At 40.2% G+C, this 13,955-nt stretch overlaps 1 protein-coding gene across 7 annotated transcripts in view; it reads left to right on the forward strand.

Annotated features, from left to right (window-relative positions):
- The window catches only part of FAM53A (family with sequence similarity 53 member A), a 60,812-nt gene that overhangs the window by 14,381 nt on the left and 32,476 nt on the right, over positions 1-13,955 (forward strand). For 4 of the 7 annotated variants that reach the window (XM_085547459.1, XM_015862829.3, XM_015862827.3 and 1 more), the window contains 3 exons: positions 3,047-3,301; positions 10,147-10,201; positions 12,450-13,249. In XM_085547459.1, coding sequence (XP_085403585.1) covers positions 3,224-3,301; positions 10,147-10,201; positions 12,450-13,249 — 933 coding nt within the window. In that variant the 5' untranslated portion in view covers positions 3,047-3,223. The remainder of the gene's footprint in view (positions 1-3,046; positions 3,302-10,146; positions 10,202-12,449; positions 13,250-13,955) is intronic. The other 3 variants (XM_085547460.1, XM_015862830.3, XM_085547461.1) reach the window with 2 other exon arrangements.

Here is a 13,955-nt window from a genome sequence, read left to right on the forward strand (position 1 = left end):
TGTCGCGTTTGGAGTTAGTTGGAGATATTTTTTTGTATCCCATTTATGTTATTCTTTTTCACTAGTCCGTCTTTCAGCAATAAAAATAGCTGCTTTACCCCCCACCTCCGAGTTTAAGGAGATCCTAGCAAGATTAAGCCTCTCCCAGCACAAAGACGTTTAACATCTTTTGTTATGCGTGTTTATCTTGGATGCCTCAGCTTTCTAGCTTGACCTAATCAGGCTTCATAAAAGATGGTGTGCTAAGGGAAAGATGGCCCTAATCTTTTAGGACCTTACCAAGTTTGGATTTCCAAGAGCTATTGTTCTCTTCAGGTTTGGAGATCTCAGCAGCTGAGCAAGGCAAGTTCAGACAGAGTATGGAGTCTTGGTGACAGCAGAGCTGTGTATCTTTGGGATATGCTTGTGGCTTGTGTAGGGCGTGTGGTTGCAGTGGTAGGAAGAACTTAATGGCACAAAGAGCCCTGCAGTGAGGCTGCTGAATCAATGCAAATGCAGCAGGATCCATCCCAGCAAGGATGGCCGAAGGGTTCCTATGACTGAAAATCCAATTAGTTTGAAGCACCAAGCAGTAAGAGGGGCATTCAGCTTGATGAGAGTGCAGGGTGATTGGAAAAGAAAGTCTCTTGCCTTATAACAGCTCTAGCACGAACATATTAGCAAGAAGTACATAAGGAGATTAACTACCAGAAGAAGTGAAAATACCTTGAGGAGTTTTTGTAGCCCATGGAACTTCCTTTTTGGAGGCATTGAGAGCCAAGATCTTGTAAAGCTTGAAAGTTCTGTACTATAGACATATTAGTGAAGTCTTAAAATGACAACTGTCCAGAGGAGCTGGAGTGACCCTTAGAAACATCTCATTTTCTAATGGCCAATGTGAACTAGCAAAGATGAGGGAAATAATTCCTTGTAGAACATGAGTAGCTCAGCGCACGGCAGCTGGGACTTCCGTGATTGAGTAAAGCTGCTGAGGCTGCAGGGCTAATTTCTGCTGGCTTTGTGCTGCTGGATTTGAGTAGCATAGGAGTATGGGTTGGAAAAGAGGAGCTATGCATCTTCAGACCTTGCTTTGGAACAGTGTGTGTGTGGGGAGGGGAATCTAATTCCTAATTACAGGAGAATCTGCTTGGCAGGTTGTCAGAGTGGATTACTTCTGGGTGAGGTAGGTCTGTGATGTGAGGTAAGAGGATGAGGGAATTCCCTTCCAAAGCATCCTTCTGGTCTGAACTTAAACTCATATTCTTCATGCTTCGTTCTGAGAAACTGAATTTGCTGGTGGGGGAGAGCATCAGTGAAGCATTTGAAGATGAGGAGACTAAGCAAAATGCAAATACATTATATAGCAAACTGGTTACAGATCAGAACCTTGCTCCTCTTCTTTTCCATAAGTTTATTGGATTTGCTTCTATTTCTGGGGGGAAAAAAAACCCTCGAAAGCCTAAAGCTTAGTAATTAAGCACCTGCTGAACTTTTCAGCTGTTTCTTAATAGTAACTTCTTAGCTGCAGAGATCTTAATCCTCAAAATAATCTGGAAGTCTTTGTGCTGGTTACTAGGTCCTTTGTTTGCATGATATATTTAGCCGGTATATGGATAACTTACGCCATCCATTCTGGTTTTACTTGTGTTTTGGTTTTTTAGATTGAGTTCCAACTTTTACCAGGGCTAGAAGGGAGGTAGATATCCCTTTGCATGACAATGCACTTGAGCTTCAAATAATACTTAGTAAAAAGAATACTTAGTAATAATACTTCAAATAATACTTAGTTCACATTTGCCCTTAAACTTGCTCGCTATTTCATGAATCACACTTTCCATGGCAGATGCCTGCCTTGAAAAGGGTCTATGTAACTTTTACCAGTGAGCCTATCAATTTCAATGCTTCTGATATTTGACTCGGTGTAATTTCAGAACAAGAAATGGTAAATAGTTAAAATCTTTGGATGTTTTCCTGGGAGATTGGGCACATTCAGTGAAGTGTCTACACATATCCACATACTTGGGTAGCTTTTTGTATTGATGTAAGCATTACCTTGTTGCAAATAAAACAAGATAGGAGGATAGGGATGAAGGGATGGTCAGAAGTTGGGATTTTCAACAGCTCTCAGCCTAATTAGGGGACTGGCAAAATAGGTGTCTGTGGAGGTGACATAGTGCATGGCCAGCATATGAAATCATATTTGAGCTAACAAATTGGTACCAGGTTTCAAAGGTAATTGCACAAGACAATTAATACCTTGAAGTTTTAAGTGGGTTTAACTTGGGTCATGGACTCAAAGGACTTTTCTCTTGCTGCTATTGGTTACTTCAACAGCTGATAAGGAACATTGTGGAAAGGATGGAGTACTTTGCACAAACAAATTTTCAGTGATTTCTGCCACTTCTAGCAAATGAAAACAAAATGATGTGAAAATGGGCTGCATTCTTTCCTCAAGCCTTTTTTCTTTCAGAGGTCACTTACTGTGGTATAACAACCAGCCAATATAGTGTGTTGGAAGACTGCAGCATTTAAAGGTTATACTGGTGCTAAGAGAGCTAGAGATCCTATGACTCTATGTTTAGGAGAGGAGGCAGAGAGCAAATCTTCTGCTCTTGATACAAATGATTGCTCATGGAATATAAACATCTAAGCTTTTGTCAGTGATGTTTTTACATGTATGGTTATCTTCTGCTTACCAGGTTAAGATCTGATGTTTGCTGACAGACAGCAATTATGTAGTCTTCAAAAAAGCAACAAAAACCACGGGAATGCATTAAAAGTAGCTGAGGGTTTGAAAAGTGGTTAGAGCACTCGAGCTACCCACTGTTCCATTCTTCAAGAAGCCTTTAGTGATGAAACAAAGGTGTAACTGTTGCTGAACGTACAGCAGTATGGCGTGTACCTGCCTGTTTCATAGGCTGTTGTAGTGCACCTAGCTGCATTTTCAGTGTAGTAGTTTAAATACAAGACATGCTCATGTCTTCCTGGTCCAAACAAGTCCTGTTATGACAATACTGATGATGATGTACGCAATAATGTTTCTGACTTCTTCCTTTTTCTGTCTCAGTTTTACAGAAAAGCAGACATGAAACACTGACAGCGTTTGGAAATAAACCCTGGCAGTAAAATGGAAGCATAAATCTCAAGACTTTAAACCAAAACAGAAATGGCTTGTGATTATTGAAACAAGGCACCTAAGAGCCTCCAACACTTCTGTGTGAGCAGCAGAAAAGGAACATCTACAATGGTAACACTAATAACAGAAAAGCTGCAGAACCAGAGCTTGGATGATCTGACATGTAAAACGTACAATATTAATCTGGTAAGGATATATCAAAATGGTGTAAATATGAAATACAGTGTAGTCAAAGGCAACTTAAAAACTACTTTCAAGAGTGTAGATCAGCCAGACTGTTTGTCACATGGATTGAGGGTCTAAGGGGAAAAGCAATGTGAATTTTGTGTGGTTGACTTAAGGAGATGGTTTATTATTGCAATTATCTTTTAACCTTCAATTTTCATTTAAATAGCTGAAAGCCTATTATACTAATAACAGAAAAATTCTGTGCTTCTTAATATTCCTTTTTTCCCCCAACAAAAACTGAAATACCGGAATCTGAAACTTTCTTTGCTTTGTTTGTGCTAGATATAAGACAATGCTGTTTAGTTATAAATATCAGTTGGTAGCTGTCAGCATGAGAGAAAGAAGATAACCATATACTGAACGCAGTTGAACTGAAAGTAAGATTCCTGGCCATTGGCTTATTGATCTACATCAGTAGATCCCTGCTTTATTAGTGTGTCAGGTGGTTGGTGCACTTGGAAAAGTTCTGTAATATTTAGTGTTTGTTTCTGTTTATTGCCTGTGGGCAATTCAGGCATGATATTCAGGCTGAGGAATCTATTCTCTTCACAGCTGATTTGTGAGATTAGATTCACTCAACTCCAGAGAGTTTAAGTAAAGGTGTTTCATGGTAGTCTCTTGTTAATCTTTGGTGCCCACCTGATACCATACTATGCTTATAATGCACAGCAGTGTGGCACTGCAGCAGCTTTGTTTCATTGTCTTTAATTGCAGTTCTACAGATAAAACTCTAGGGTACTAATGGAACAGGAGTGGGAGGGGAGATTAATGACTGTAAGTCAAAGTACTGTTAAACTCTGCTTTGGTTACTTAAATATTAAATAATGCAAACATTGAACCTGAGGCATGTTCAGTTACTTTTAGCAGTAAGACCTCTTCCTGTGTTGTAACCTGTACTTCTGTAACTGAACAGCTTCCTTATTTACTTTACAAGTACAGACCTGGTCAGTCCCAGACAGTGGGACTTGTGCATAAATACCTTTAATTCTTACATGTGAATTGATTTACTCCTCCATGTTGCTAAGAAATCAGATGTTTTGTGGGTGCATGAAACCTTATTAAAAAAGATATCTAGTAGTACGCACTATTCATATTTATCTTTAAAACTTGAGCAGCTCCCTTTAGAGGTCTTCTAATAATTTGCATAGTTTTGAATCCCCACCTGAAATATGTCCAATTCTTGAAAGGCGTATGTAAAATATGGGAAACAGGATATCTCAAAATAGAAATACTTAGCTTGCATTTATTTCAGCTACCATGCTGAAGCACTTGGGATAGGCATTTTGTAGGAGAATCTGCTTTCATCGTAATCTGGCAATTTTGTGTCACTTGTAGTTAAACTGTAGGCTTAGAGGTGGGTAAATGATGACCTGCAGTTAGCAGTAGTGCTTCTGAAATGTAGTGGGCAGCTTGTAATTAACAGCTTGAGCCTCTGAAATTTGCAGAACTTTAGGAATTGAGACCTCTATTTAATGATGTTCACTTTTGGACCAGGGACTTGTTTGAGCAGAGGAGGATATGCTGCTACTTTTACACTGTGTGGACTTTATGCAGGAGTGCTTTCACACTGTGATTCCACCATTCTTCTGTTGTTTTCTTATTCTTTTACTTATCAGTCTTTAAAGTAAAACAAGGGGAAGAATTACTGGAGTGAAAATGACAAATGATGTCTTGTCAGTGCATGAATCTCCTTCCTTCCTCCCCCTTTTGAACCATCAAGTAGTTGGTTCGTTGAAGGAAAATGGGTTCTGAGGTCTGTTAATAGAAGAAACAGTTCTTAAATAGTCTTGCCTGCACTTTCCTTCACATATGCTGGCACAAGTTTGTGGCACCATGCAGTGAATCATCTCATGAGCTGACAGGATCACAGCTAACCTCTCTTGCCTGGATTAATGTTGTCTTATCGGTTTTATGATCCTGCTCATGGTGCATCTGCATAACTGCATGTCTTGGCGTAAGTAGATAAACCAACATTTCCTCTCTTCCCTAGCTGTTTTATGCTGGCTTGAAATGACCCTGAAGCTAAGCCTAGACTTGAACTTTGGGAGCCTGCTAGGATTCCTTCAAGCACTTAGCTTCCAATGGTCTCAAAGACCTTTAAATACCCCCGGAAGACCTCAGGCTTCTTTAATCATGAACATGGGAGTGGAGAAACTGTTCCAGATGCTTGTCCTGTTTAAGTTTTCCTAAACAAAGCAATGTTTGATGACCTGGTTAGGGCTATAAAAGAAAAAAAAAAAATAGTGCTTTGAAAGCCATTTACCTCATGGCTACCATTCTTTATGAATATAACATATATAGGATATAATACACTTCTTTATTTGTGTAACCTGTACAAAGCCAAATTTCTTTGCTTTTGCTGAAGTATGTTGTAGTATATCATCTGTAGCTTCTCTTGCTTCTCTGTTAACCAACATAGCGATTTTCTAGGCTACTGTAACACATTCGATCAGTCTGTCCTCAGTTATGTCCCACAGTCTTGTGCTGCACCTGCCTTTGTGGAGATCGAAACAAAGATGGTTGTTTTTCCTTCTGTTCAAGCAGGAAGGGATTCATGATTGGGGCATTAGGTTATCCCGAATTTTTATCTTGGTGACCATTGTAACTCAAAGTAGAACAGTAGAAGAGTTGGTTGGCTGTCTCAGCAGTGAGATGTTCTGCAAGCAGTGTTCTGAGGTCTCCCTGGATCAGAGTAGAGGGGCTGGATCTTTTCCCTTTGACCTGCTGGCCACTATTCTTTTGATGCAACCCAAGGCAGGGTTGGCTTTCTGAGCTTCAGGGACACATTGTTTTCTCATGTCCAGCTTGCCATCCACTAGTACGCCCCAAACCGTTTTTGGCAAGGCTGTGGTCGATCCTTATATTCTTCCAGCTTAGTGGGGGTTGTGGCAATCCAGGTTCAAGACAAGTGGGCCTGCTGCTCGAGCCTAAGTCTCTCTGAAAAGCATCTTATCCCTTGGACATGTCAATTGCGTGACACCACTTGGTGTCATTTGCGAACTTGCTGAGGGTGCACTTGATCTTGCTGTCATTGTCACTGATGAAGATGTTAAAAAGCACCACAGTCAGTACTGACCCCTGAGAGACACCACTTATCACTGGTCTTCATTCTGATGTTGAACCACTGACCACCCCTCAGTGGGTATGATCTCACAACAATCTCATTGTCCATCAAACAATCCACCCTTCAGATCCATGTTTACACAATTTGGAGTGAAGGATATTATGGGGGACTGTGTCAGAGACTGTACTGAAGTCCAAGTAGATGACATCAATGGCTCTTCTCTTGTTCACTGATGCAGTTACACCAGCATAAAACTACAAGGTTGGTCATGCAGGGTCTGCCCTTGGTGAGGCTGTGCTAGTTATCACATAGCATTCCTCTTTCTTCCATATGCCTTAGCAAAATCTGCCAGGAGGATCTGCTTTATGTTCTTCCCTGGTACTGTGATGAGGCTTGGTCAGTAGTTCCTTGGGTCACCCTTTCTACCCTTCTTAATGAGGGTGCTATGTTACCTTTTTCTGGTCACTGGGGATTTAAGCTTTCTCCCATGACTTTTCAAATAACACTGAGAACATCTTGGCTTTGGATGAATAGCCACTGGTAGGAAGACTCGAGGGCCAAGTCTAAAATGGGTCTTGACTTGATCACTTCTTCATTTGCTGATAACAGATGAAACACTTTTCCATTCTGTTTTCTGGCTAGTCATAATTAGAAGGTGTTTGGTAGAAATGAAAGTCTGATTTGTGCACTTATTCAAACTATGGACGTCACACTTACATGGTGGTGGTTAAATTAGGGCTTGAATAGTAAACTCTGGCTTTCCTGTGGTTTGGGAAGAAAGCCAACTAATTGGAGGAGTTCCAAATGTACTTGGGAACTGGAGAAAATGCATTAAAGTGACAAGTTAATTTTAAGATTGTGAGGATTAAGAAATATGCCTGTTAGAGTAAAATGTGTGTTTTCTTGTTGCTTTTTTTAAGCACTTGTTCAAAAAACAATAGTTGGAAGGTGGACGTGCTTGAGCTCTAGAGTCTATCAGGTAAAGGACCTGATTGAATAACTTGACCTTGTTTAAGGGAAGTGTCCTTCACACGGAACTTAGCAGACTTCCCCATTGCTTTGTAAACTCTGCTTATCTTTTTCCAGTGAAATCATAAAAAAATAAATAAAAAGACTCTTTGTTCAGGAAGCTTCAGGTAGGTCTTCCTATGAAGAGGGCCGAGTGGAGGAAAGCAATGTATGTAGCCAGTACAAGAGAGCTGATAAACTGGTTCAGGGCTTTGTTACAGTAAGCCTAGTGGGACATCTGCCATGTTCTCTATAGATAAAAAGGATCCTAACTGCAATAAACAATTTACAGCTTTACAGGTCCTCCTCAAGTTTGAACTTACAGACATCATTAAAATACACTAACAGGTAAAGCTTCCATGTACTTTTAGTTTCATTACAGAAAGCCCAAGAACATGTGAGAGAGGTTCTTCACCCCACTATTTCACTGCATCAAGCTTATGCTGAAAATGATGCACTTTTTCCTTTCTCTTGCATTGAGTCTCAGATGTCACACTTAATGGGGCTCTTTGGTTTCAGTCTCCAAAGAATTGACACTTTTTGTGACTTAGCAGGATTCTGTAAAAATCATCATTTCAGAGAACGAATTGTAGCTGTAATGTGCTTATCTCACAGAACGGAGCACTGACTTCCTGAGAAGCTGCTCAGAAATAGCTCTAAGAATGGAACTGCTGGCTGTTAAGAACACTGCAGCCATTCCTTGTAGTACAGATGATCTACGTATACGTAGTCCAGTTTCTTCAAGTCCCTTTCAAAAATGCTTTTTTCAACTGTCAAAGATGCAGTAGAGTGGTTTTTATTTGGAGGAGGTGGCTTTTTAAGGTGCTTAGATTGCAGCAAATGAAACAGATGTTCATGCAGAGCACCCTGTGAAAGATGCATTTGGTCAAATGTTTGCAAAAACTAAATAGCAACCTGATGATGCTCACGTGGGATTGCCCTCAAGGTTCTCATCCTTCTACATATCCAAGATCTTAGCCTGTGCATATAGTCTCTTAAACAACTCTTAATCATTGTCCTTTTCCACGTGGCTTGAGATGAACTAGCTTTATTGGATCAAGTACAACATTGAAATTATATATGTTTCCCTTAGTTGTCAATTGGTAGTTGAATAGATGGATGCCGTTTTCAATTTGGGGAAAACTGGAGAGGGAGGAGTTTGAATAACCTTGTTTAAGTCTTTTTTGTCCTTTAGAGATGGATAAAACACAGCCATTACTGTTATCTCAGTGTACTCTTGTGTTCTGTATGTTATCTTAGAAGTTGTTTAGTAAATTATTGATACTAACTTTATTAGTGTGTTTGATATAACTGATAACTGCAATTATGACAGGCAAGCAAGTGAGAGTGGTAGCTCTTACTCTCAAGCTTGAGTCTTCTGAGAAGGACTCATCAGTTGCAAACTGGATGGAGTTTCAAACTTCTGCTGTTTAAAGTATTCTTCTTTAAATAGGAAGCTATAAATGCATCCATAGATGCAAAGAGAAAGGTGATGCAAATGGCTTCTCTCACATGCTGACCTTGATATGAAGTAAGGTTAATAATCTGATTGTGGTCAGTCCTTTCAGTAGTTTATCCATTCCCTACCTTCAAAACAAAGTTGCCGAGGGAATAGTACCATAGCTTAGTATTTATATGTCATATTAAAGGATTGAAGTGCATCAGTGATACTCAGTTTTATTGCTATAAAGCAAGAAACAAAAGCTTTGCAGACCAATGATGTTTAAAAACTTGTCTGGAAAGGAAGTCTTTGTATGATACACAGTTGTCTTTGGTTGCACCCAAAAAAGAGTTTCAAGAGTTTTCCTCTCCATCCTGAGTTGTTGATGTAGAGGAATAAAGAATGGCCCTTTGAATCTGCTGGGTGCCTGAAGCCATTTTATTTACAAGTACTTGCTTACTGTTCAACATCCTCTGTGCCTGAGAAACCTGGGCTCTAACAATGCTTTTGTAGAGAGATTTCTTCCTAGGTGAAATTCACTAAGGAAACAGGAACTGCCCTACATATAGATATGCCTGTATTACTGCACAGGTGCTACTGGCAAAACTTAAATTCTGAAGGCCTTTACATGCAAAGTTTGCTTTCAGTATGGTCTTACATTGTTTCAGACTAATAGACTATTGCCAGTAAACTGTATGAATTCAAAAACTATGCAAAAGATGCGTTTTGGAAAGGATATACTTTTAAATGACTCTTAGACTTTAAGAAATAAGGAAACATTTTGCTGTGCTGATATTTAAGAGCATGTAAAATAAGAGTAAAGCCTGTCTTGGATATGAGGTTCCTAGTGGAGACCTTTAAAATTTGTACGTTTAATTTATTTAAAGATATTCCTCATTCATTTAAGGTGAAGTATTTTGCTATTTAGCCTTAAGATTGAGCATGGAATCATAGCTGTGAGATCGTAAATCAGTCACCACTGAAATGAGAATCGAATCAAAGCTTTTTCATTAAGTGAATGATCATTCTTAATTCTGCAGTTTGCAAACGTTGCAGCAGTTTGATACCTAAAAATGTATCACAAAATATTGCCAGTAGTTAAACTTCAGAGTTTTCATTCAGGAAATATCTGCTGTTCAGGGATTTCTTCAAGGTACCCAGCAAAACCCATTCCTTTTATGGAGGTTGTTAGGGGCGCATAGAGGGAAACTGAAAATTGCATGTGTTTTCCTTGGGGTGTGTGTGCTGGTTCTTTCACACAGTTAAAACTGTTTTTCTGATTGGTTTCAGTACTCATCTGAGAAGTTGAACAAAAGTGGCAGCTTGTTCTCTTTCGAAATCAACGGTAAGTTCTTCAGAAGCCTTAGCTGTGTTTTACTGAGGTAATTGGTATAGCAAGCAGCCTTTCTTTTGTAAATAAGGTGAGGGGGATGGAGCATGCAGTTGCCGAGCCTGCTGGTTTAAGCTGGTCTGTGAACAATACTGGGAATAGCTGGTTGTTAGTTTTGTACGTGTGATCTGCTTTGCATAGTAAAAGCCCTGGTAACACTTTTTTGTTATCTGCAGCGGTTTACAGAAGCTCAGCAATGCTGGTTTTCATACCAAACATCTCCTCTACTAGAGGAAATCTCTGACCTCTTTACACACCTTCTTGCAGGCTTTGCCACATAAGAAATCCAGTGGGATGCAAACCATAAGCTGATGTCTGGTGCTTTGAGTGCGTTATCTCCACCCCTAATCAATATTCCCTTGATCCTGTTAAGAGTGAACTTTATTAACAAAAATCAAAGCAGTGCTTACTGATATGGAAGCGTTGTGCTGCTTTATTAAGGGATGGATTTGGGACTTTGTGTTCCGTTGTCTTAAAGCATGAGCAATTCTTACTTGCTCAGTGTTAAAGCGTGGTGCTTGGTTAGTAGGAGGTTCCAAAGGGAAATAGTTTTTCTCAAAATAACGTTTTTTGGTAGCATGTGAATTATTAAAGCACATGTGCAACTTTTGACTTTTTTCACAGCAGACTTTAAATCATCTGCCATCCTAGAAGTAGGTTTCCTAAGGATTTTTATTTTAAATCGAGCCAGTCCAAGCTAAAAATTAGTCCTACAATAGATGCAAGGAGTTTCAAACAGTATCTGGATCCCATTGTGCTGGCTATTTTACTTGCATTGAATTATGGATGGTCTCTGCCTTGAAGAGCTTACGTGCTTAAGGCAAAGCACAGTATGTGGTTGTACCCATCTGAAAGAATGGAGGAGGAAGGACAGAGGAATTCTAATAAAACATGTTGTTTGAATAGGCCAGCTGTCTGCACAGTTAAATGATTTTGAGACAATGGGGTGTTCTTTAAATAAGATCCAAATAAACAGGATAATCCATGACATAGTTTGGGCATGGAACATGTACAAGTATTTCGATTGGTAATTTTTAAAGCAACTCTGAAAAACTTTTATCTGTTGATTCTAAAGAACTTTTTGGACAATTAACTGCAATAAAACACAGGTATTTAATATTTAGGCTGTATTCTAGGCTCTTAAAAGAGGTCTAGAGGGGGGAAAAAAAAAACCTTGATATTTTAAACAATTCTTTAAGTCCAGGATAAGTGAAGCTTCTTTGGCTAATTGGTTTAAATTAGCAAATTTTCTAACCAAGCATGAAGCACTGCTAACTGGCCAACAGTTTTACTGCTTTTCAATTTGCAAATCCAAAGTCTGCTGTAGTTCTTCTTACACTTCATTGTATAATGTGAAGGAACAGCTGTAAAATGTGCAGAATGTTCTCAAAGAAATGCTTCACAAAAGAGCGAGAGGCTTCGCCGGCAGACTTCTTTTAACCCAGCATTGCCACTTCAGATGAGAAGTTGTGCACTATGCGTTATGTCTGTATTCACAGGAAAACTTGCAGGAGGTTCTGAAGGCATCCTCACTTTATTTTTAATGCATTGAATTAAGGTTCTTTTTTCTGATACTTTGAATATGAGCAAAAAAAGGGAAATGCTGTGCAGTCTAAAATAACTTTACACTGTTTCCAATTTAAATTAAAGCTATTCACAGCATGGAACGCGAACACCCATCTCTTTGAAACTTTCCTATAGTAAGGTGTTCTTAATGGGAAAGTATTACAGCCAAATGAGTGACAGCAGTCTATGAACAGATGATCCTGTTCTTTTAAACAAAAATAACATAGAAATCCTTGGTAGGGTTTCACAACGGTTGTTAATCTACTTTTATACTTTTGGTTCATTGCTGCAGATTTTAGTTTCTGTTGTGTGGTGTGCACTAGAAAAGCAGATAATGAATCTGTTATTGCTGCTCATTAGGAAGAAACAGAGCTCTAATCCATCAATACACAGTGAAAAGACTTAACTAGGTACTCACATGTGTACTGGAATGCCTGAAGTGCTCCCTGAAATACTTGGTCTTCATAGTTTTGGGGCTGTCTGCCTTGTAATTATATTTTTAAATGTTGATGAAGAGCTGGGTGTTTGTGGCTCTCTTCTGAGCCTGTGTTGAGTCACGGCTTTACATTAAACCAGACATAGAGCAAGTACCCTTTTCCTTCCCATCTATCACCTCTATCTTTCTATTTTTTTCTAGAAGACAGTCCTTGGAAAGCTTTAAATGGGGGTTGTCCAATTCAGACTGATGCCAGGAATTCTGCCTACCCTTTCCCAGTGTGCCCCTTCAGCACCGGCCCTGCCAGCAATGGCGCTTTGCAGTGGCAGCAGGAACCCTCCAGCACATCCATGGTGTCAGGATGGATCAGTGAGTTAAACCTCAATGAAAACTCTGGTCAGCCCTTGGCACCACCCACAAAACGCCACTGCAGGTCCCTCTCGGAGCCAGACGAGCTGGCTCGCTGTCGCTCACCGTGGAAACCTGGCAATTCAAAGGTTTGGACTCCCGTGTCAAAGAGACGATGCAACAGCGGTGGCAGCGCGACCTTGCAACGCTGCAACAGTCATGGAAGCGCGACCTTGCAGAGAAGCACAAGCATCAGCTTGCCACAAAACATACTGTCCCTCAATAATGTCTTCACCGTCACCAGCTTCAACACATCACCAGTACCGAGACCTTCCTCTGCCAGCAGCGGGTTTGTGGACAGCAGTGAGGGAAGCACGAGCTCCAGTACCCGCTGGAATTCCGGAGGGCCCTGTGACTTTAACCCAAGGCGCCGCCTCTCCCTCTCCCAGGAGCACATCACCGAGACCGGGAATCTTTTGCCTTCAGCCAACAGCACTCCCACCTCCACACCTGAGCTCAGCCGACGTCAGGGCTTGTTGAGGTGCCGCTCTCAGCCTTGTGTTCTGAATGAGAAGAAAAGCCGGCTAAAGCGCAGACGGGAGGAGGATGTACGATGGAACAGGCCATCTTTAGACTTTTTTAAAATGACACGGGTGAGATTTTACTTTCCTCAGTTTGTGTGTGTGAAGGGAACAATTGCAGGCAGGTTATTTCTTGGGAAATCAAACTAATTTGCAGTTGTTTTTAGTACTGATCTATACTAACTTCCCCAGTTCAGCGGAGTTCTTAAACTTATTATGGGGAAAATACCAGTAAAATATTGAACTATGTGCTGTGGAATGTTCTCTGGGCTAGCAAGTTTGCTTCCGCTTTGCTTAGCTGAAAGCCTGTAAGACAGCATTGGTCCTTCTACCTTTGTGAGGCAGTTTACTTAATAGCTTAAAGGATGTTCTCTCTTAGAAATACGACTTGATAAAGCTGTAGGTAACCAGATGGCAAGCCACAGAGATTGACTTTCTCATTGATCAGTTTGGTAACCAGCTCTGTTCTAGGTACAACTAGACAATGTTTCAAGTTTTGTTTAGGATGCACATTTCTTACTTAAAGAAACAAATAAGCCCTAGTTAGCTGTGTTAATCACTGCTGAAATTGGGTTGCTGTTCTCTTGAGGAACACTGGTGGGGGTTTGCTTTTCAGTTGCATGTGTGGTCTAATACAGATTTCTTCATTTAAACTGGCCATGAAATTTAGAAGTTGCTCTTCTCAAGGCTAGGTTAGCTGCTTGAATTCTTCAAGCTCTAGAGGTCCTTTCATTTGTCCATATGTTATACTTCTGAAACAATCCATGAGATACTACAT

The sequence above is a fragment of the Coturnix japonica genome, chromosome 4, assembly GCF_054131305.1.
Source record: "Coturnix japonica strain WE chromosome 4, WE-NBRP24, whole genome shotgun sequence".
NCBI classification, from domain to species: domain Eukaryota; kingdom Metazoa; phylum Chordata; class Aves; order Galliformes; family Phasianidae; genus Coturnix; species Coturnix japonica.